General features: G+C 34.6%; 1 protein-coding gene across 1 annotated transcript in view; it reads left to right on the forward strand.

Annotated features, from left to right (window-relative positions):
• Positions 1–24,094, forward strand: part of LOC107696947 (ankyrin repeat and SAM domain-containing protein 1A) — a gene marked incomplete at its 3' end in the record, with an annotated part of 137,257 nt that overhangs the window by 38,297 nt on the left and 74,866 nt on the right. Inside the window, exons 3-5 of the mRNA XM_016497519.1 lie at positions 10,303–10,383; positions 10,464–10,620; positions 16,009–16,071. Coding sequence (XP_016353005.1) covers positions 10,303–10,383; positions 10,464–10,620; positions 16,009–16,071 — 301 coding nt within the window. The remainder of the gene's footprint in view (positions 1–10,302; positions 10,384–10,463; positions 10,621–16,008; positions 16,072–24,094) is intronic.

Genomic DNA, 24,094 nt, shown 5'->3' on the forward strand with positions numbered 1-24,094 from the left:
GTGTAGTGTTGTCACGGTACCAAAATTTCAGTACTTGGTACCAATACCAGTGAAAATCCACAGTTCTCGGTACCAATTTCGGTACCAAAGCAAAACACAAAAACATGCTAATTAAAAAAATTGACTATACTTTCATTTAATCCAAACTGTGTCCATATTTAATTTTAAAGGGCTTTTGAAAACCTAGAGTTATTCAGCTAAGAATAACTAAGTTAGCTTAAAAAAAAAAAAAAAAAGCCCAGAACTGCTTTTCTGACTGATATGACACGAACAATGTTAACCATTTGTACATTCTCTAACACGCATATTTTAGATTCACAATTCATTTAAAAGCCTCTGGTGTGTAAAAATAGTAAATATCATCATGTCCTCCTGTTTTTTTTACCCTAATAAAAGTTATAGGAGCATTAAATAGTTAATAAAGAGACTTCATTCTAATGCTCATTATATTAGCGTTAGCCGCGTGTATGCTAACGATTTAGTACTCTAATAACAGCGTTCATTTCAATCCGACATTCAAATTTAAATATTGAATAAAATTCATAACACGAGCGGTGTTTCCCACAGACTTGCACATTTGTGGCAGCATATATATGCAAATTCATTCTCTGCCAGCAGGAGGCGCTTGTAAAGCGGGAGACATAGAGGTTTCCCCGGTAACGGCTATACACAAAGCAGCGCTCAGCTCACAAACGCTGCTCAGGCATTACAGACAAGATGAAATGAGAGTGACATCCATAATTTTCTGAAGACAGTTTCCTTCAGAAATACAGTGATATAAAAACACCCGCACCGGGTTTCGACTTTGACACGTGCAGTGCTCATGTTTATTCAACGAAATCAAAGCCTTTTGGAAAATCTATTTGTGGCGGTGAGTTTTGATATTGTGGCGGGCAGCCACAAATAAATCAATGTATGGGAAACACTGATCTAAATATTAAAAATTAAAATGAAACTTACCTGCTTGAACTCTCATTTGATCTGGGTGTCTTTAAAGTGTTTTGTTCTTTTGATGTTGCCACATCTCTAGAGAGCGCTGACCGTAAAAGAGGGGATTTTTAGTGACTCTTTAACAAGTGACTGTCATTATGAGTCACTGAATCATCTGTTCAGGTGACTTTAAAAAAAAATGCTGATTCATTCAGAAACTAAACTAATGACTGACTTTTACCGTTTCCTTGAATCAGTCACTTAACTGTTTCATTTGAAAAACGCTGATTCATTCAGAAAGGAAACTCTACAGAATCACCCCCTATGAACTCATTTACTATTCTCTACATTTATCCACTATTATACTTCACTTGAAGGAGTGAATGAAAATAACAAGAACACTTCTTGTTTACTGAACTTTTGTATAAAAGCAATATCACATGCATTCAACGATATTGCTTAAATATATTTAAAAATATACCAAAATGACATTTGTATCTCCTAAAATAACTTAATAAATATCTTGTGGTTTCAAAAGGCTATCTTGACTGCAGCTGAACTAGGCTACTTTTAATTATGATTAACTGTAGCTTGACAAACTACAGTTTTAAAGTCCCTTCCCAGCACTGAAACCACCATATGCGGTTTTTCCACATGCAGAGCTTTTTTTTCCGTAATGGCTTAAATGTTGACATTATGAGAGCTGTTATGTAAGATGCCTCTCTCTGTCCGAGTCCTGAATGGATGTGCTTCCCTGCTGGCTTCCAGTCAGAGAGATGTGCTCAGTGGGGCTGAAGCTGGCTGCGGGTAGAGCTCTGGGCGTTTATGCCAACTCAAGCCGCTTTTCCTTCGAAGCCGCTCGGTCTACTAATATATTCTGATGGGCTGATCTTTTCACAGAGGAAATATGCTGCAAGGTCATGAGGCCACAGATCTCTGTGTGGGGAAAGAAGGTGTTCATTTGCATCATGAAGTGTAGTCTTCTGGGTTGTTGAAGGGGGACGGCAATGGCAGTGAAAATAATAGTGCTTACCGGCCATCGATCTGTATTTTGTGTTATTTTTGTTAACATGTTTAGTATTGTCCAACATTATGTTTGTGTTCATAACTTTTTTATTTTGGTAGCTTAATGCGAGGAATATTTTACTTTTTCTTCTTCTATGGAATCTCTTTCTCCCGCCCTTCAGCGTTTCCCACCGTTTCCAAAGTGTGCTAGAACTACTCCAAGAATTCAATTTTGCTGCACAGCATGCTGGGTAGACATCTCTCTTTCTCCCTCCTCATTCCTCAAGCATTGTTCTTGAAGCAGAGCATCAGAGCCGCTTATATTTACGTGCCATTTTGTGGATTTGAAACGATTATGGGGTTTGTACTTTTTGTGGGGTAGAAAATAGTCTTTGTGTAGAACAGCAGTGTCATGGTGCAGGCTTCATGGTGTCCATACATTCACCAGCCAGGCCCTTTTCTGCTCTCCAGTTGGCATGGTGCTATTACAATACAGCACAGTGGGCCGGAGATGCCCTTTTTGGTGGAACATGATGTCAGATTCCGTTGAAAGATATTTCTTTCTCTTTCATTATGATGATGTGCTGTATTGGGAGGGGAAGGTGTTACATAATCAGATGAAAACTCTAAAAAAAAAATATTTTATTTTATATTTTATTTTAGTTTAGTTTTGTTTTGTACTGACAGTGGAGTCGATCGTTTCTATATTCAGTGTCAGTGGCCACCGGAACTTCTGGTGCAGCACAATGTAAGGAAATTGTGAGAAAATAAGAACAAAAATAAATTTTGAGCTAGTGTAACATGACAGGACAATGCTTCTTTATGATAAAGGTATTTAAAGCTTCTGGAACTTATTGCTACGTTATGGTTTAATAAGATATAATATGTTATTTTACTATAGGTAATAATGTATAGGGATGCACGATATTATCGGACTGATATCGGAATCGGCCGATAATGGCTTTAAATGTAAATATCGGCATCGGCCCGATATGAAAAATTATGCCGATATGTCTTGCCGATAAGAGGAATGCGTTAATTCACATGTGCTCAGGGTGTGCTAGCGATTAGATCATGTCAGCAGTGCGATTAGAACAGGTCAGCAGTGTGGCTCATTCTTGAAGCAAGGTTTTGTCTGAATGATGCATTAGATTGACTGTTTGGATAGCTGCATTTAATCTGTGAAAACACGTACAGAATGACGCGTTCGGTGTATGATAGAGTAAACAGTAATAGCACGTGCAGCGGCAGCCTCCCCCGGGTCCTAACGCCCGTTCGGTAAGGAGTTTTAATCTGTAGGGGGCGCTGTTGGCCTACTTCTAATTAAATTAAAAGTAAAATTTAGACTGTTTCTGATTAAATAAAGCAGTAATTGATGTCATAAAATAATGAGTATGTTTTGATTTAAAGGTCAGAAGCTATAGCTTACATGAAAAAAAAATCACAAACATGACACTTGTAAATTAAATAATTTTATATATACCGATTTATTCAATAATGTGTAATAAGTTTTATTTTTAAACAAATCATAAGCTCTAAAAGATTTTCAGAATTTTTACAACTCTTTTGCTTTAGACCATCTACAAATGTTAAATCTTAAAATAAAATGTTAGGGTTAACCTTGCATCTTTCTGGGGGGGAAATGCAGCGATTGATATGCAGTTTATTTATAGTTATTTTCAAAGCTTCAATATACTGTCAAAAAAACCTTCATTATTGTTTATTTAATTCTAACAAACAAGTTCTTGTTAAAAACTAACCAAAATTAAAAATATTTTGCTTATAATTTCTGCACAGGAGACTTAGTGTTGTTTCCAAACAAAAGGAAATATATCGGTATCGGCCAAAATGAGTTGAAAAATATCGGATATCGTAAAAAATCCAATAACATGCATCCCTAGTATATTATATTATTATTGCCTGTGGTCGACTCTTATTAGAGTTTTCATACCACATTTGGCTGGAGAATACTTTATTGAAAGCATCTATAGCAAGTTTTTAGTGGAAATGCATATACAGTCAGAGTGCATATAGGGTTGTTTGAAACCAACCTTTCGTTTTCCAATATAGTCTGATACATTGCTTGTGTTTTTTTCCCCCCTTTTTCTTGAGCAACTGACAACAATGTATTACGCCTATTATCAAGTAAATTTAATTAATAATTGGTTTCTATGGGAACCAGAGGCTCTAGCAGCACCTGCAGTGATGTGATGGCTCTAACAGCTGGTGATTGGCTCTTTTATTCAGAAGGCGGGACTTCCATTACTGCCCGTTTCTCACATTCATAGCAATATGAGTGAACTGTTTTTGAGTAGTATGAAGTTTTTGCGTATATTAAACACTGAGTGTTTGGAAACTCACTACAAAAATCACTACAAGCAGTTGTGTAATGCCATCTGTTGCATTTTTTTAAGTATCCTTGCAAAAAACAAAACAAAACAAAAAAATCCTCTTTGCCGCAAGCATTGGTTGGCAGTTTGTCTCAGGGGTTTACCCTTTTTTGCAATGGTAATGCAATAATTTAGCCTGCTACTTTTCAGAGAAGTAAAATACTTCCCAACATGGGTAATGTATCATTCATACAGTGTTTATTTTGCAGTTTTGTGTTTCTACAGGATGTTAATGATACTACATTATGAATTCAGTCTGACTATCATGAGAAACCAGAGCAGACTTTTATAAACCACACTGGTCTGTTACTTCCTATCTGATCATGACACAAAACTGACAGAAAGAGAGTAGTTAGTTGCAATTGTTTTTCTTTTAGTCATAATTTTTATGTTTTGATGAAAATGTACTTTAAAGTTAGTGAACATTTTAGGTTAATAAATAATTTTATAATATATATTTTTAAAGTTTAATAAAGAAAATTTATATTTTTGGAAGATCTTATGTTCACCAAGGCTGCATTTATTTGATCAAACCATAAAACAGTAATATTGTGAAATATATTAACATATTAAAATAACCATTTACTATTTGATTATATATTAAAATATAATTTATTGCTGTGATCAAAGCTGAATTTTCAGCATCATTACTCCAGTCTTCAGTGTCACATGATCCTCCAGAAATCAATCTAATATGCTGATTTGCTGCTCATATAACTTATTTACGTGTTTTCCACCAGCGAGCTCAAAACCCGCTGCAGTTGTGCAATAGTGCTAGATTCACGTATGACTCACAGAGTCATAAAAGTATGTTGCGTTGACCAGTGGATTCATCTAGAGCAGATTGCTTCAGGAATTCAGTGTCCTGCAGGAAGGATGACGCAGAGATGTTCTGTGATGTTCATTCCCATGGCGTTAGCTGCCTGATGAATCATACATTACACCAGCATTCAAAGTCCAAACCCTCACAAGGTTATAAAGGAACAGCTCCACAATCCAGGCTCTTCTGAGCAGCCTTTAGTTGCCGTTTCTGTCTGTACACCACAAAAAAAAAGTAAAACAATTAACAGACTCGCTTTAATAATGGATGAATCGGAGGGATTCAGATTTTTATTTCCAGGACTGGAGAATTTCTGTACATTTTAATACTGAATGTTATTCTTTCTGGTTATGGTCTGCATAAAGATTCTGAATGCTGAATCTTTAACTGAGCCACATTCAGGTTTTCTTTTTTTTAAAATTGACATTTAGTAGCTGATAAATGGACATTCTCTTCGGCAAATAATTTTATGATTCTTATTCAGTAATCATGATAAAAGTCATGGAAAATTATTGGGCAAAAATGGTAGGGAACCAGTTTTAAATTAATCAAATGACAAATGAATGAAACTCAGTGGCTCTGAACTTTTTGACTCCAAAGCCCCACATTGCCCACAACAACATTCAATAGTCCTGGGACTTTTGTTTAGTTGTTTAATTTATTGAATAAGAATTTATTTATTTATTTCTATTTGGGAAAAAAAATACAACTTGGCATAACTAGAAAAATGCACAAAATACACATGAAATTGAAATACACATGGAGTTGCTCAATTTATATGATTTTTCCAGGTGTAGAAATCACACTTTTATAATTATAATAATTATCATATTTATAAAAAAAAAAAAAAAAAAATTTGAGTGAGAAAATATGAGAAATATCTTTAAATAATTATCATAATTATAAAAAAAAAACAGTTGAGTGGAAAAATATGAGAAATATCTGGATTTTGAGTAGTTTTAGTTTATTTTAAAGCTTATTTTGTCTTTGTTTAAAATTTTCACATTCACAAAAGATTACAATGTTGAAAACAGCTGTGCTGCTTATTATTTTTGTGGAAACAGTGATATTTTATGATTAAAAAAATAGAAGGTTAGGAACATATTTTATTTGAAATAGAAATGTTTTTGTAATATTATAAATGCATTCACTGACACATTTGATCAATTTAATATTGTTTTTTTGTCCTCATCTTCAAAAGCCGAGAGAGGTGGAGCCTGCAGCACAGTTTGAGAGCCTCTCTGCCACCGGCTTCTCCTTTCCTCTTCCTCTTTTGTCTGTGTCTTTGTGTCTTCATTTGTGCTTCTTTGTCTTGACAGTGAGCGAGTGCATGCAGCACGTCACGTGATCGCTCTGCTCTTCAAGCTAGGGCCTCTTCTCCTCACAGCTCCTGTATCCTACACAAGATGTGTACAGCTACAGCAAGAGAAATTATTCCAGTCCGTCAACATATTTATGTCGAGTACAGAGCCTTGGGCTGTTATCAGTGAGGTCCAGTGTGTGTTTGAGAACAGACAAGGAGTTGGTTGTTTTGTTGTTCAGTACAAGCAATGCTGTGAGGGAATTGTGGATGCTCATGTTGAAATTAAATTAGTCTGAATGTGGCATTTAATTTATTTAAAAATAGCCCTCTGAATGAATGTAAATGCCTTTACAGGTTATCTTGAGATGCCAGTGATACAGGAGCTGGATCGGTGTATCATAATCACAAAATCTGTCCTGAATGTTCAGTGGAATTGAATGCATTGAATAATGCATTCAAAATCTAATCAGTAACTTCTCATTAATTACAGAGTGTGCAAACATTTCAAAATTATCAAGTTAATTATCAAGATAATTATCAATTATCAAAATTATCAAGTTACCAAGTTATTATACATTTGCTCCTTTTTAATATTTGTTATTAAATAAAAAATTCGAAATTGTACTACTAAAAACAAAAAAACTGTCAAGTTATTACTAATTATTATTTTTTTTATTAAAAATGTAATTTTTAAATTGTACATGAACTGCTAAAAAATGTCATGCAAGTAAAAAAAAAAAACTTTTTTCAGTATTCATGAGAAAGATATTATATTCGACATTATAAAAATGATAAAATTCAGAACAAATATAATCTGAGAATTAGCTTACAATTAAATTAAAAATCAAATTAGAATTAAATTAAATTCTTTTGAGCTTAAAACTTTATGAAACCTTCATGGTCATTTTCTAACAAAGCAATATCAAACCATATCAAAATTACTCTGCAATGTTTAAAAAAATAATAATTTTGCTTGCATAAATCTTCATGTTTGGATGGAAAAGATGGGAATGAGACCAAATATATTCTACTTTTTTTTTTTTTTTAAATAGATCAAAAACAGATCAAGCGTAAAACCTTAGTTGATACCTAGTTAAAAATAAACACAGATGTTTTGTTTTATTTATTTATTTATTATTTTACTACTACTAATAAAAATATTAGAGTGTGTATTTTTAAGTCTTGGCTTATTTACCTTAGTTGAAAAAATAAACACAGATGTTTTGTTTTATTTATTTATTTATTATTTTACTACTACTAATAATACTAATAAAAACTAAATTTCTAGTTATCAGTTCAAATAAACAATATTTATAAATGCAATTAATTTCAGACAGTGGAAAAAAGTGGATAAATCAGTGTCTGGAGAAGCTGTTTAAGTCACAAAACTATGAATAGAAAAAGTTGGAAAATGTATGTGGACTGTATGAGGGGTACTAACCTGGACATGGCGTAGTATTGCACTCCTGGAACTCTTGGGCAGGACCGAGGCAGGTGATTCCTCCATATTTGGGTTTGGGGTTGGAGCAGGTGCGTTTGCGGTTTCGGACACCTGAGCTACAGTCCCGACTACATTGGCTCCAAGGCCCCCAGGCAGACCAGCCTCCATTTACGGTCAATCCAGTGATCCGTCCAGAACGCAGCAAATCTCCTAAAACGAGAATAAACACACACAAGACTGGGTCAAATAGAATCATGGGAATTTGATGCTCTTAAATAAACCCTGATAGGGCTTTCATTTCAGAATTTTCTGAGATTAATATTTCATAAAATGTTTCAATCTATTATTAAAAAAAAATCATCCATACCACCTGAACTATTTCAAAAGAATAGCTCAGAGAGCAAAATGGATTTTCACATCATAGTTATCCATGCCATTCACAACTATTACAGCAGATACATTTATCTTATCAAACAGAGTGTTTTTGCCGCAGAGTATCTCTCTATCCATCTGCACCGTGACCTCTGTGTTTGTACCTCTGACCTTGAGCGAGATCCCTCTGTGACAGTCCCTGTGAGCCACAGCCATTTATCCATGCGACGGCGGTACATGGGTCGACCTATAATCTCTCCAGCACCACAGTACACAGCCCTCTCAAAGGTAATAGACTACTTCATAATCTACTCACACCTCAAAGCGGGGCGTCTGGCTCTGATGGCTAATGGCAAGTGAACACAGGTGTCAGTGCATGCTAGACCCGCAGGTAAACAAACCGTGCTGCGTTCAGTGACTTTAACCAAGAAATGACTGACTACATTGATTTTTACAAAAGTGTAAAGTCATATTATGGAATTGGATTTGACTTTGCTGTGCTTGCTGGTTGTTAAGATCCCATGCAAAGTGAAGAAGACAAATTGCGATTAAATACTTTAAAAAAGGCAACGCTAAAGCATACGCTCTGAACTTTCCTGACCCAGATTCTGTGATTTCTTAGACAATAGGATCAGCGGTATATCTGCCGAGTGAGATGGGTGGCATTATATGCTGCACAATCAAGGAAATGAATAGCTCTTGTGGATTAAGAGTGTGGCTTTTACGCAATTCCCCAGAGCTGTCGTAAACTGTCTGGCGGTCACCCGCGTTTATTAAAAGTTAGGGGGTGGGCAATTAGAATCGACTCCCTGATGGGTTTGCGTAGTGGGTGGTTAACGCCTCTGCAAATACATGTAATTACCATTGACATACAGCGTTCTAGCGTCGCAAGAGACACAAATGGTCAACTGAACAGTGTGGGGTGCTCATAAACACTAGGGTCCAAAAGTCTGAGACCACTGGTAAAAAGCTGAATCTTTAACTGAGCCACATTCAGGTTTTCTTTTTTTTAAAATTGACATTTAGTAGCTGATAAATGGACATTCTCTTCGGCAAATAATTTTATGATTCTTATTCAGTAATCATGATAAAAGTCATGGAAAATTATTGGGCAAAAATGGTAGGGAACCAGTTTTAAATTAATCAAATGACAAATGAATGAAACTCAGTGGCTCTGAACTTTTTGACTCCAAAGCCCCACATTGCCCACAACAACATTCAATAGTCCTGGGACTTTTGTTTAGTTGTTTAATTTATTGAATAAGAATTTATTTATTTATTTCTATTTGGGAAAAAAAATACAACTTGGCATAACTAGAAAAATGCACAAAATACACATGAAATTGAAATACACATGGAGTTGCTCAATTTATATGATTTTTCCAGGTGTAGAAATCACACTTTTATAATTATAATAATTATCATATTTATATAAAAAAAAAAAAAAAACATTTGAGTGAGAAAATATGAGAAATATCTTTAAATAATTATCATAATTATAAAAAAAAAACAGTTGAGTGGAAAAATATGAGAAATATCTGGATTTTGAGTAGTTTTAGTTTATTTTAAAGCTTATTTTGTCTTTGTTTAAAATTTTCACATTCACAAAAGATTAAAAAAAATAATGGTAAAGTCATGGAAATTCATTGATCAGAAAGAGTGGGAACACTGCTATTAACAGGTCATTTTACAGGTCACTGAATACACTATTGGTCAAAAGATTGGAATAATTATTTTTAAAATGTTTTTGCAAAGTGCCTTCTGCTCACCAAGGCTGTATTTATGATCACAAATACAGTAAAAGCAGTAAAATTGTGAAATAGTATTACAATTTAAAATAACCGTTTTCTATTCGAATTTATCGTAAAATGACATTTATTTCTGTGATGCAAAACTGAATTTTCAGCATCATTACTCCAGTCTTCAGTGTCACATGATCCTTCAGAAACCACTCTAATATTCTGATAGTAAATGAAAAACTGCAATGTTGGCATTAGCAGGCAACATTACAAATATGTGTCTGCTCTTTTTTTTTTGACAGCATCTGGAGGGGCCCAAATGTGAACTGTGTGGACAGCACTGGATACACACCTCTACACCACGCTGCTTTAAATGGCCACAGGTGAGTCCTGTTTCCTGATGACCTTGGACCCCATGAATTTATTTACATGAAAGGTTTATGTATCGCTCTCTTTTTCTCAGTGAGGTGGTGGAAGTACTTCTGCGGAACGAGGCTCTGACGAACATCGCTGATAACAAGGGCTGTTACCCTCTGCACCTGGCGGCGTGGAAGGGAGATCAGCGAATCGTCAAACTCCTCATCCATCAGGGTCCATCTCACCCCAAACTCAATGAGCAGGTCTGAGCACCCGACACAGAGCAGCCTTCACCTCAGATCAAAGGCATAGTCTGGCTTATTTACAGCATAATGTCTATGGGCAGCAGTGTTCTGATGAAATTCATGTTTATTTTGTGCTATGACTAGTAGTAAAGAGGAAGAGAGGATTTTTCAAACTGAAAGGCGAGTCAGAATAAATACTGCCTGTAGACGTTAAATTGTGCAGTAAATATGCACATTTTTGTTGACTGTGTGAATTCAGTAGTTTCAAGCTTAGACTTTTTTTGACACGTCTCAAGAATAGCTGCAGTTTATCTGGAAGACTGTCACTTCTGCCTGCAGCTTCTTCACACTGCTCTCATTTACACTTTGAGTGTGTGTGTGTGTGCATGTAAAGATAAAGCTAAACATGAGTTCAGTGACATCTCACCCTTAATACAAGCCTAAAAAATGATTTGAAATTCACCCAGACGAGTTACGAGTTAAAATAGTAGTTTATTTTTACTCATAACACATCTGGGTGAATTTTAAATCGTTTTTTTAGGTGTGAAGTTGAAGATGACATAGTATGATCCATAGTATGATCCAGACTACAAAGTAGTCTGCATCAGCTGCTAAAGTTTGAATTAATACCATGTCAGTAAACTTTAGGATACTATAGTTGCCGATTAACCACATTCAGGTGCAGAATCAATAAATACCAATATCTGAATATAAACACTGACATTTCCATTGAGTGCAATTTTCAATGCAAGCTTGGAATAAAATTCAAGTGTTTTTTTTTCTTTGATGTTATGATTTGACATCACATGCTAAATTTAATGTACAGTTCATGTGACAATAGTGTAGTGCACTGTTTAAAATGTTTATAGTACTCTCATGCATATTGTTTTTATAGCATAGTAGTATAATAGCACTTAAGTAGTAGTATAGTATTAGTAAGATAGTATTCACTGTGAAAAAAGTACGTTTAAAGGAATAGTTCATCCAAACATGAAAATTCTGTCATCATTTACTTACTCTCAAGTTGTTCCAAACCTATTTGAGTTTCTTTCTTATGTTGAACATAAAAGAAGATATTTTGAAGACTGTTGGTAACCAAACGGTTGCTGGTAGTCATTGATTTCAATAGTATGGAGAGAAAAAAAAAAACACTGAAATCAATGGCTACCAGCAACTGTTTGGTTACATTTAAAATAATTTCTGTTATGTTGAAGGTTTTGTGGTTATCATTGTGCTGGAGAGACACAATGGTTTACATGTAGGTAAACACTACTTTGAATATATGAGCAATGACTGCGCTAATGCCAGTCACAAGTTATATCTTACATGTTCATTAAATTTACATGCGTAATACACACGCACAGCATAAGTTATATTTCACATGTCCTATTCTAGCTGCTGGCTTTAATTGAAATTAAGATCAATTGGTTCCAGGGCCACAACAGGAGAAACATAACTTTTATTTATTTATTTATGTATTGAGTAATCAACTTCGAATTAAATTGTGTATGCTAAAATACAAATTAAGTTCCTCTAACTTGTAAATGTCGTTTGTTGGTTAAACATAATTTTATTATGAACTTGTCATAACGCAAAAAGATGGCGAGCATTTGCGTTATTTATTTATTTATTTGAGCCAACACATATTTTTGGAATAATGTGTAGTAGAATTATGAAAAGATGTACTCAAGTCCTACTTAAGTGGGTTAGAAAAGCACAACTAAAACCCAGAAAAGTTCAACTAATTGCATTTAATATAAATTAATATTTTATATAATTTTCGTTTAATTGCAGTTGACATACAATTAAGTGTCCAAAAACATTACATTCATTTCATTCACCCAAAAACGAAAAATACCCAATGATTTACTCACCCTCAAGCCATCCTAGGTGTATATGACTTTCTGACATCCTAGCTAGAGATTACAGTATATAAAGTTTTAAATATGGATATTTTTCTTACACAAATGCCTTCAGAAGGCCTTTTTTTAAGCCCTCGGAGCCGTGTGGAGCACTTTTTATGATGGATGGGCACACTTTTTTGGGCTTCAAAATCTCAACAACCATTCACTACAATTATAAAGCTTGGAAGAGCCAGGACATTTTTTAATAGAACTCCGATTGTATTCGTCTGAAAGACGAAAGTTATATACACCTATGGCTTGAGAGTGAATAAATCATGGGGTAATTTTCATTTAAGTATATTGTTTCTGTAATGCTCTTTTTAAAGATGTTTATTTATCACAGGGCTAAGTTAGTGCTATGCTAGTATTCCATGGCAAACTTAGGCATTGATTGATAATATGTGTTTCCACCCCCACAAAGTTCCAGCTATCATACATTTAAACAACTGTCAATGTAAACAGTATTTACCTGTAGGAACATTTAGAAATTGCCGGAGTAATGCTGACGTTTATTGTGTCAGGATCCGCTTCCGGCTGACGTTAGGAAAGCAGTTTTCTGCACTCTCGTCCTGTTATGAAGCCGTTGCCTGTTTATTTCCAACACTGTGACATTCTTCAGCAGATGAAGCTGAATATTCATGTGCACCTGTACTTGCCTATTATTATACAGGGTTGGTTTGTATTGTCTGAAATGTCCCCAGAGGAAAGCAGGAACGGCCTGTCTGCTAATGCTCTCGTTTTGCATAATTTGGAGAGGCTTTCATGCATTTATTATTCTGCAGTGATGCACTCAATATTATTCAGTAACATAATAATCACAGTTTTCATTTAACATCTCTGTTTTTGCTTGACTTAGTATAGCATGAAATGTCTCAAAATGAAATGAAACGGCAGCCAAAAATGATTTATTATGAATTATTATTATTATCATCATTTCATAAGGTTGGTTTATTCTCCTTCGTTCGATTGGTCAAATGAACATTTGATGGTTAATTTCATTTTCAAAAACGTTCACATTGATTAATTCTAGTTAGATGTACTTTTAACACATATTCACTCATGTGACGTTTATCATCCAACGGACTGTAAGCCAGCCTGTGGTTTCTTTTGCCTGTTTGATCATGTCATTCATTAACAGTCGTTGTGTTCATTGTGTGTGTGTGAGGCTGAACACATCTCCTTCCTGTTCTCTCCCCTCTCCCAGAGCATTTAATGTACAGTTCATGTGACAATAGTGTAGTGCACTGTTTAAAATGTTTATAGTACTCTCATGCATATTGTTTTTATAGCATAGTAGTATAATAGCACTTAAGTAGTAGTATAGTATTAGTAAGATAGTATTCACTGTGAAAAAAGTACGTTTAAAGGAATAGTTCATCCAAACATGAAAATTCTGTCATCATTTACTTACTCTCAAGTTGTTCCAAACCTATTTGAGTTTCTTTCTTATGTTGAACATAAAAGAAGATATTTTGAAGACTGTTGGTAACCAAACGGTTGCTGGTAGTCATTGATTTCAATAGTATGGAGAGAAAAAAAAAAACACTGAAATCAATGGCTACCAGCAACTGTTTGGTTACATTTAAAATAATTTCTGTTATGTTGAAGGTTTTGTGGTTATCATTGTGCTGGAGAGACACAATGGTTTACATGTAGGTAAACACTACTTTGAATATATGAGCAATGACTGCGCTAATGCCAGTCACAAGTTATATCTTACATGTTCATTAAATTTACATGCGTAATACACACGCACAGCATAAGTTATATTTCACATGTCCTATTCTAGCTGCTGGCTTTAATTGAAATTAAGATCAATTGGTTCCAGGGCCACAACAGGAGAAACATAACTTTTATTTATTTATTTATGTATTGAGTAATCAACTTCGAATTAAATTGTGTATGCTAAAATACAAATTAAGTTCCTCTAACTTGTAAATGTCGTTTGTTGGTTAAACATAATTTTATTATGAACTTGTCATAACGCAAAAAGATGGCGAGCATTTGCGTTATTTATTTATTTATTTGAGCCAACACATATTTTTGGAATAATGTGTAGTAGAATTATGAAAAGATGTACTCAAGTCCTACTTAAGTGGGTTAGAAAAGCACAACTAAAACCCAGAAAAGTTCAACTAATTGCATTTAATATAAATTAATATTTTATATAATTTTCGTTTAATTGCAGTTGACATACAATTAAGTGTCCAAAAACATTACATTCATTTCATTCACCCAAAAACGAAAAATACCCAATGATTTACTCACCCTCAAGCCATCCTAGGTGTATATGACTTTCTGACATCCTAGCTAGAGATTACAGTATATAAAGTTTTAAATATGGATATTTTTCTTACACAAATGCCTTCAGAAGGCCTTTTTTTAAGCCCTCGGAGCCGTGTGGAGCACTTTTTATGATGGATGGGCACACTTTTTTGGGCTTCAAAATCTCAACAACCATTCACTACAATTATAAAGCTTGGAAGAGCCAGGACATTTTTTAATAGAACTCCGATTGTATTCGTCTGAAAGACGAAAGTTATATACACCTATGGCTTGAGAGTGAATAAATCATGGGGTAATTTTCATTTAAGTATATTGTTTCTGTAATGCTCTTTTTAAAGATGTTTATTTATCACAGGGCTAAGTTAGTGCTATGCTAGTATTCCATGGCAAACTTAGGCATTGATTGATAATATGTGTTTCCACCCCCACAAAGTTCCAGCTATCATACATTTAAACAACTGTCAATGTAAACAGTATTTACCTGTAGGAACATTTAGAAATTGCCGGAGTAATGCTGACGTTTATTGTGTCAGGATCCGCTTCCGGCTGACGTTAGGAAAGCAGTTTTCTGCACTCTCGTCCTGTTATGAAGCCGTTGCCTGTTTATTTCCAACACTGTGACATTCTTCAGCAGATGAAGCTGAATATTCATGTGCACCTGTACTTGCCTATTATTATACAGGGTTGGTTTGTATTGTCTGAAATGTCCCCAGAGGAAAGCAGGAACGGCCTGTCTGCTAATGCTCTCGTTTTGCATAATTTGGAGAGGCTTTCATGCATTTATTATTCTGCAGTGATGCACTCAATATTATTCAGTAACATAATAATCACAGTTTTCATTTAACATCTCTGTTTTTGCTTGACTTAGTATAGCATGAAATGTCTCAAAATGAAATGAAACGGCAGCCAAAAATGATTTATTATGAATTATTATTATTATCATCATTTCATAAGGTTGGTTTATTCTCCTTCGTTCGATTGGTCAAATGAACATTTGATGGTTAATTTCATTTTCAAAAACGTTCACATTGATTAATTCTAGTTAGATGTACTTTTAACACATATTCACTCATGTGACGTTTATCATCCAACGGACTGTAAGCCAGCCTGTGGTTTCTTTTGCCTGTTTGATCATGTCATTCATTAACAGTCGTTGTGTTCATTGTGTGTGTGTGAGGCTGAACACATCTCCTTCCTGTTCTCTCCCCTCTCCCAGAGCACTCTAGACCACACTGAGTTCAAACGCTGTGGCCCATTTGACCCCTATATTAATGCCAAGGTGTGTACCCATGACCTCTGACCTCTGACCTGCACGCCTGGGTTTGTCTGGTTTGTGTCGGGACGGTGTGTCGCTTCATTCTTTCCTCGTGTTGGTGAATGATGTGGGTTATATAAGCACACATATGCTGTGTATGAGTGAAGATGTATATTTGTACAGACACCTGACCCCACTGACAGACTGCTGTGATTATCTCACTGTAGTCTTGTTTGTGTGCGAGAGCATTTGATCATGACGGTTAAAGCTGAATTGTGTAATTTCTAGGAAATTGCTAAAATAATGATGGATTTCAAACAGGGTTCCCAAACTGAATGAATGGCAGACAAAAAAGGAATTATGTTGACCATGAATATGTTTGTCAGTGCATTCGGCAGAACTATAACCGTATTTCAAAGAGTAAAAATAATTGTGAAATGATATATAAAGATGTGCTTTATATGTAATTTATATAATTTATATTTTATTTGAATAATTTATCTAATTTCCTTATTTTTAACTTATTTTTGGTGCAAACAACATATAGTAACTTGCAGGGGAAACTGATATAGAGAGGACCTCTGCAAACCCATCATAACTGTGTCAAGTCTCTTAAAATAATAATTAATTATAATTAAGTATACTTTTATTTCTTAAGAGAAGACAATGTTAGTTCAGGTTATAAAATGTATTGGTGCAAAAAAAAAAAGATATCAATAAAAGAATATTAATTCCTCATATTATGTATATAATTTATTTATTTATTATTTTTTATTTATTTTATTTTTTTTTCCTCATTTCATTTTATTTTTTGAAAAGAATGAATATGCCTGCACTCACATTTATTCAAGGTCTAGGGAAAACGTTTTAATATTTTTGTCATAAAATTAAATGTTACAATAATTAAATTATTTTTAAATTTTATTTTAATGAATTATTTATTAATTCAGGATTTGTTGAAATACATTTTACCTTGAAAAATATATTTAAAAAATGATGATTAATAATGAATGATTTTTAAATAATAATTAAGATGTGTTCCCTCACATGTATTCAAGGTGTTACACCACATCAATACATTTCAAATTTTGTTTAAAAAAAAAAATAAAAGAAAAAAACCTGAACCTGACATCGTACATACAAAAATTGCATTTCTAAGAAATTGGCACATTTGTGTTTTAACTCTTTATTTGCTGTTGGTTTGTTTATAATTTCTTTATACATTAACCAATTTTGTCCTGTTCGCTAGCCTTTTTTGTCCCAGTACTGAAAAATCTGTCACACAAAAACATTTGAACATTGGGAAATTTTACACACCTAACCTTCAAAAGCAGCTGTATTTTGTGTATTAATCTGAATGCTGTGATGTCCTGGAGATCTCTCCATCTCTTCTTGATTCAGTAGCTCAGAGGGGTTTCACAGAAGCGCTAGATCGGTGTCGTACACGAGCGTTTGTGTGTCAGCCGGGTTACAACTGAACAGACTGAAGTCCAAATTAATAATTCATGAGCTGACAGGAAGTGTGTGTCACTCGGGGTGTTTTGTGATTGTTGAACGGTGTTTCTAGCACACGCACACTCACACACACACAGAGTCAAGAAGCTTTTCTGTGTAGCTGTCGGCTTGCATCAGTGTCAGAAAGCGTGAGGGGTGAGATAGAGACGCAGCCGGAGAGAGCTGGAGAGTAGTCATGGCAACAGTGTCATGGCTGGATAGCTGAGGGGCCGGACCCGGCAACACATCAGCAAACAGACGAGGAGAAAAAAGACATGAATGGAGGAGAAGGGTTTGGATGTTCTGCAGCTGAATAATAATAATAATGAGCACACTATCTATCTATCTATCTATCTATCTATCTATCTATCTATCTATCTATCTATCTATCTATCTTAGTCTGAAGAAGGAAAGAAAAACAATCAAGTAGGTTGTTTCTATTCTTTTCCAAAATGTTTTGTTAATGTGTCTCAAGTGGGTTATTGTGTTTTTATTATTATTAATAATAATAATGCTGTCATGTTCATATTAGTCACTTGTTTCTATTGTCCGTAATTTGAAATAAAGCTGATACAAAATAAAATAGAAATTTTCGTTTGAAAAACTTGAGTGAAAATTAGAATTGCAAATGAATTAGAAATTAAATAAATAAGTTTAAGTACTAAAATGTATATAAAATGAAATTAAATGCATTCATAAATACAGCTATATAGAAATAAGAAAAAAACTACACGACACGACTAAATAAAAGTTAACCTAAAATGAAAATAAAAATGAAATATTAAAAATAGAAACTAGTTCACAATATTAATAAAAACATTAAGTTTACACTTTATTTTAAGGTGTCCTTGTTACAGTGTAATTATGCATTGAAGTAGTGAGTAATATTAATTAACTACATGCACTTACTATAAGTTTAGGTTTAGGATTAGGGTTTGGCTTAGGGTTACTTGCATGTAATTATGCATAATTTATTGTTGTTATAATAGTAAATACATGTAACGTGTAACAAGGACACCTTAAAATAAAGTGTTACCAACATTAATATTAAATAATACAATAAATAATAAAATACAGATAGGTTCATATTCCTTACTTAACCGTGCAACTTGTGATGACCACAACAAGCGTTGCATATTTCCTGTTTTTTTTTATTTTTTTAGGGTGTTTTCTAGGATGAATGTGTTCATGTTGGAGTAGCTCCCTGTTGGAAATCATAATAAATTGGAAAGCATATCTTGCTAAAATCATGGAGGAACCTCTGGGACTTATGTAGCTACTACCAGTGTGGACGTGCCAGCTAACATAACTTGCAATTTGAACAGTCAATCAAAAAAGTAAAAAAAAAAGTTCTTCTGTGTGGACAAACACAGATAATAAAAACACAACCAAGCCTAATAGAGAATTAAACACACACTTACCTGTTCATACAGCTGTGACTCGCTCCGTTCACCTGCTTGCTATGAAAGTATTTCAGGAGAGCCTTATTTAGAAAACGCATTCATCTCCACTTCCCCTTGATTACGTCTGTGGGGAACCTCGCTCGCTCTCAGATGACCTAGTTAGCACCGTCTGCGTGAAAATCTGCAGAAAATATAGCCTTGTCATCACAATTCCCATTGAACAAAACCTTGCGAGAGTAAACCTCACTGTTTATCTCTCTAAATATGCCACTGCCTTCTAAAGATTTACACAGTATAGATAATAAAAAAATGTCAGATCTCAGAACGCCGCAAGACATGCAGCTTTGAGGTTTGCATTATTTGTATTGTATTTGTATTAAACCAAGAAGTCAATGTGTGGTATTTAGACAGATCAAATTGATTTTCGCTCTGAATTTCCAGTGAATTAAGCATGTATGCTTGAATTCATGCTTCCCGCTACATTCACTTGGTCAAAAATACAGTAATAATAATATTATTACAATTTAAAATAACTGTTTTCTATTGTAATACATTGTAAAATGTAATTTATTCTTGTGATTAAAGCTGAATTTTCAGCATCATTACTCCAGTGTCACATGATCCTTTAGAAATCATTCTAATAAACCGCTTCATTCTAATAAACCTGCTGCCCAAGAAACATTTATTGTTATCAATGTTGAAAAAATTGCCGAATATTTTTGTGTAAACCATAATACAATAATATATATATTTTTTGATTATTTGATGAGTAGAAAGTTTAATAGAACAGCATTTTTCTTAAGACACAAAGGATCACTATAGGTTTTTAAGCAGATCAGAGTCTTATTCTCTTTTTTTTTTTTTGTGTACTGTAAATAAATGGTAGGACTGGAGTCCAGAGTGAGACTCTGGATATTTCTCAGATACGCATGAAGGACTCGTGCATCAGGACTCGTGGTCTCTTCGTGACATTAATTGTTTAAAATCACATCAGCTGTGTAGTGAGAACGTTTTGTTTTTTTCGCTCTGAAAGCTTTTATGTGTGGGTACCAAACACCCTTCAGTCTCTTTGAGAGCTGCGGTGCTCTGGTCCCGCTGAGTTGGTGTAGTGTGTGGATAATGTGAAAGCATGCCTCCAGAGAGATGACACATCTGTGAGAGGGCTCATATAGGAATTAGATACTGAGAGATGTCTGCAGTTTTATATCAGTCAATCTATGGATTATTTTTGCAGCTGACTCTGATCTTATGAGACCTGGAAAGAACATGTCTAGGTTATATTTCTACCTAAAAGAAAAATGTTATGTACTGTATTATATACCTTATATGAGATGATAATTTAAAAAAGGCTTAATTTAATTTAATATTGTTTGCATTTCGACCAGTGTTATTTAATAATTATTTATTTACTGTTATAGTTATTAATATTTTTTATTATTTTATATATCTTTTTATAAATACAGTAAAAATATATATTTTTTAAATAATGTCTTTGTAATTGCAAAGACAACATTCATTTAATGTTAATTAAATTATTATTAATTATTAAAATGATTAACATTCAAAATAATAAAATAAAATAATGCAAAAAAATCATAGGCCTTATTTCATATATGCAAAATATATAATACATAAATAATATATATTTGATTTCGGTATTAAACAGATCGTGAAATATCAGCTTTTGTGAGATTTTCTCGTTTGTTTGTGTGTATGTTTGTATGTATGTGTGTGTGTGTGTGTGTGTGCGTGTGTGTGTGTGTGTTTGTGTGTGTGTGTGTTCGTGTTCCTCTCGTGCGCTGCTCTGGTGGCAGCAGCTGTTCCCGCAGGCACACACTGATGATGTAATCACCCCTCCCCCTCTCTCAGGTTATGTGCTGATGATGTAATGGGTATGACATCACGTGGTAGGTCAGCACTCAGCAGTGATTATCCTCATCCGTACGCATGTGCGCTGACCTGGCATGCTGCATATCATCATAACCCTTCAGAATAATCCCCACATATGCCAACACGCCAGGCTGTATTTATGTCTCTGTGTGATATTAATTTCAAACAGTGAAACTGTGAAAACGCTTATGTGAAACTAGTGCGTTGTTGTAATGTATTTATGTGGTTTGTTCCTTCAGGAAGGGCACATGTGCTCAGATGCGGGATGACAGTTCTCTGAGCTGAGGAGTCATTGGGCTTATTAAACACAGAGAGGAGCTCCGGCGGTTTGTTTAGTCCGGAGCTCAGGAAAGGCCATCACTTTAGACTGTGAATGGGGTGGTTTACCCAAAAATCAGAATTGTCATCTTTTGCTCACCCTCATGTTGTTCCGAACCTGTATGATTTACTTTTTGTTATGGAAAACGCGTAAGGAGGTATTTTGAGAAATGTGCTGGTAGCCGTTTTCCATGCAATTACGATTGGAGGCTTTATGGCGCCAAAAGTGCCAATTAAAATGTCAAAAATGAAGTCTATATGACTGGTGTAAATTTTGAAGTCATATGATAACTTTATAAAAGGAATAAAGGAACAGATTTATATACTTATTTATTATGTATGCTTATTTATTTACTTATTTATAGTATTTATATACTATTTATGTATGATATTTTATACTATTATACAAACATTTATTAATATTTTGAATTAGTTATTTTCATATTTTCCATTTCTGTTTTAAGTATGGTTTTACGTGGTTACATGCTTTTTTTTTATTTTAGTTCGGTGTAGCTTGAATTTATTTATTATTTATTTTAGTTTTAGTTTTAGTTTGTTCATTTTAGTACTTAAACTTACCTTTTATTTGTTAGTTGCCAGGGCAAAATTTCTAATTTTGTCAAGTTTAAGTTTAGTAAATTTAAGTTTTCATCTAAAATGTATGTTTTAAATGTGCTGTAGCTTTATTGCTTCATTTTTTTTTTAATCATTGCAGAATTAAAAATGTACAATAAAATTATTTTTATGAATATTGTTGGCATAATAATACTTATTATTATTATTATTATTATTAAGATGATGATGAATACAAAATTTGCAATAAATGTATTAATATTGTTAAAAACAATAACTATTTTATTATTATAATGAAAGTTACCTTATTAGAAAAGAAACATTTCTAATTTTCATTTAAATATTGTTTAAGTTTTTAATCTAATATGTATATTGTATTAAACTTCATCTATATTTCTGTTAACTAAAATGATTTTCAGTTGGCAAGAACTACGCTGGAACAGACTCAATTTTTGGTCGTTAATCACTGACATATCCAGGCTAGCCTCTGTTTATGAGAGCAGTAGCGGTGTTCAATTCATGAGCAAATCATTCTTCTATCTTTTTTTTTTTTGCAGTTTCATTTAGCAGCTAATTCTGGTAAAAGTTAGCAAAACTGCTTATACCCAGGAGCTGCTTTCATTTAGCAGACGCTTTTATCCGAAGTAACTTACAAAAGAGGCAAAAGAGAATTTAGTCCAGTTGTTGTTTTGTACCACTTTCATTGATATAGCAATAGAAAGTAAGCATATGATGGGAAGAAGAGGGAGAAAAGAAGGGCTTGCAAGCCAGAAGCAAACTCGCATCACCTGCATGAGCACCAGCCATCTGACGGTGACTCCAAGTACAGTTTTAAATGACCTATTTTATGTCATTTTCTCATCACATTTCATTTTTTAAGCTAGTCCATTAGCATTTTAGAGGTAGTTCCTTCCTGGGCTCCTGAGCGCTAACATGCTTCGTCATTCTGTTGCACACGTGTTGTTTTTAAATGTCACATGCAGATGTAAGCTCACTTCTTCTGTCAGCGCTGGACCGGAATCAACATGAAAATGAATCTGTTGTGTGAAGCCGGTTTTATGTTGAAAGACTTTGGCACTCTGTGGTGTCCAGTTCCTCAGCAGAGAAATTAAAAGTTGCTGACGCACAGCTCGTTCTCTTGAGAGAAGCTCTGCGTTCAGGAAAGGAGCACGAGAGGGATGGTGTTTGATGTGAGGTGACTCCAGGTGTTTCCTCAGGGCTCTCAGGATCTGTTGTGTTTGTGTTGCTGGAGATCTCTGCGCTCAAGCTCACAGTCGCTCTAAAGATGTGAGAGCCGATATTACAGGATCTGATTCTAGTGTGTGTGTGTGTGTTGTGGTTTTCCTTTATTCAGTGTGAAGAATAAAGGGCTTGCTGTGTTTTAGTTTTCTCGTCTGTTGGGGGAAACGGCAGGTGTAGTTTTGTTCTCCCTCTGTGTCCCATTGGCTCTTACTGTGACCTCTCTCTTTCTGTGTGTGTGTCTCTCTCTCAAGAATAACAATTAGAATAACAATAATTCTATTTTCTTACAAAAATTACAAAATATGTTGTATTATAATATTATACTATTACCCACCCTTTTAAAATCCATTTTGTAGTTGTTTATCGACCCCCAGGACCACAAGGTAACTTCATGGAAGAATTAGATGTGCTGCTCTCAAACTTTCCTGAGGATGGTACTCCCCTAGTAATGCTTGGAGACTTCAACATCCACCTAGATAAACCTCAGGCTGCAGACTTCCACACTCTGCTTGCTTCTTTTGATCTCAAGAGAGTGTTAACTACGGCTACTCACAAATCAGGCAACCAACTGGACCTTATTTACACACGACACTGCCCCCTCCTCCATCAACTCTAACAGCTGATGACTTTGCCACATTCTTCATTAATAAAATTACAACTGTCAGTGCACAATTCTCCACACCACAAACTGTCAAACACATCTTACCAGCAAACATACGTCCTTCTCTTCACTCTCTTGAGGCAGAAGTCTCCAAACTCATCCTTTCTAATCATCCTCCTACTAGTCCGCTTGATCCTATTCCATCTCATCTTCTTCAAGCCATTTCTCCTGCCGTTGTACCTGCACTCTTGTGTTTAACCAAGTCTCTGCCTTTCTCACACAGAACAACCTCCTGGACAGCAACCAATCTGGTTTCAGAAGTGGACATTCGAACGAGACTGCCTTGCTCTCAGTTGTTAAAGCCCTAAGACTGGCCAGAGCGGATTCCAAATCTTCAATACTTATCTTGCTGGATCTGTCCGCTGCTTTTGACGCGGTTAACCACCAGATCCTCCTGTCAACTCTATTGGCAAAGGGCATCTCAGGAACCACACTCCAGTGGTTTGAGTCTTACCTCTCAGATAGG

The sequence above is a fragment of the Sinocyclocheilus anshuiensis genome, unplaced genomic scaffold (assembly GCF_001515605.1).
Source record: "Sinocyclocheilus anshuiensis isolate Anshui unplaced genomic scaffold, SAMN03320099.WGS_v1.1 scaffold130, whole genome shotgun sequence".
In the NCBI taxonomy this organism is placed as follows: Eukaryota; Metazoa; Chordata; class Actinopteri; order Cypriniformes; family Cyprinidae; genus Sinocyclocheilus; species Sinocyclocheilus anshuiensis.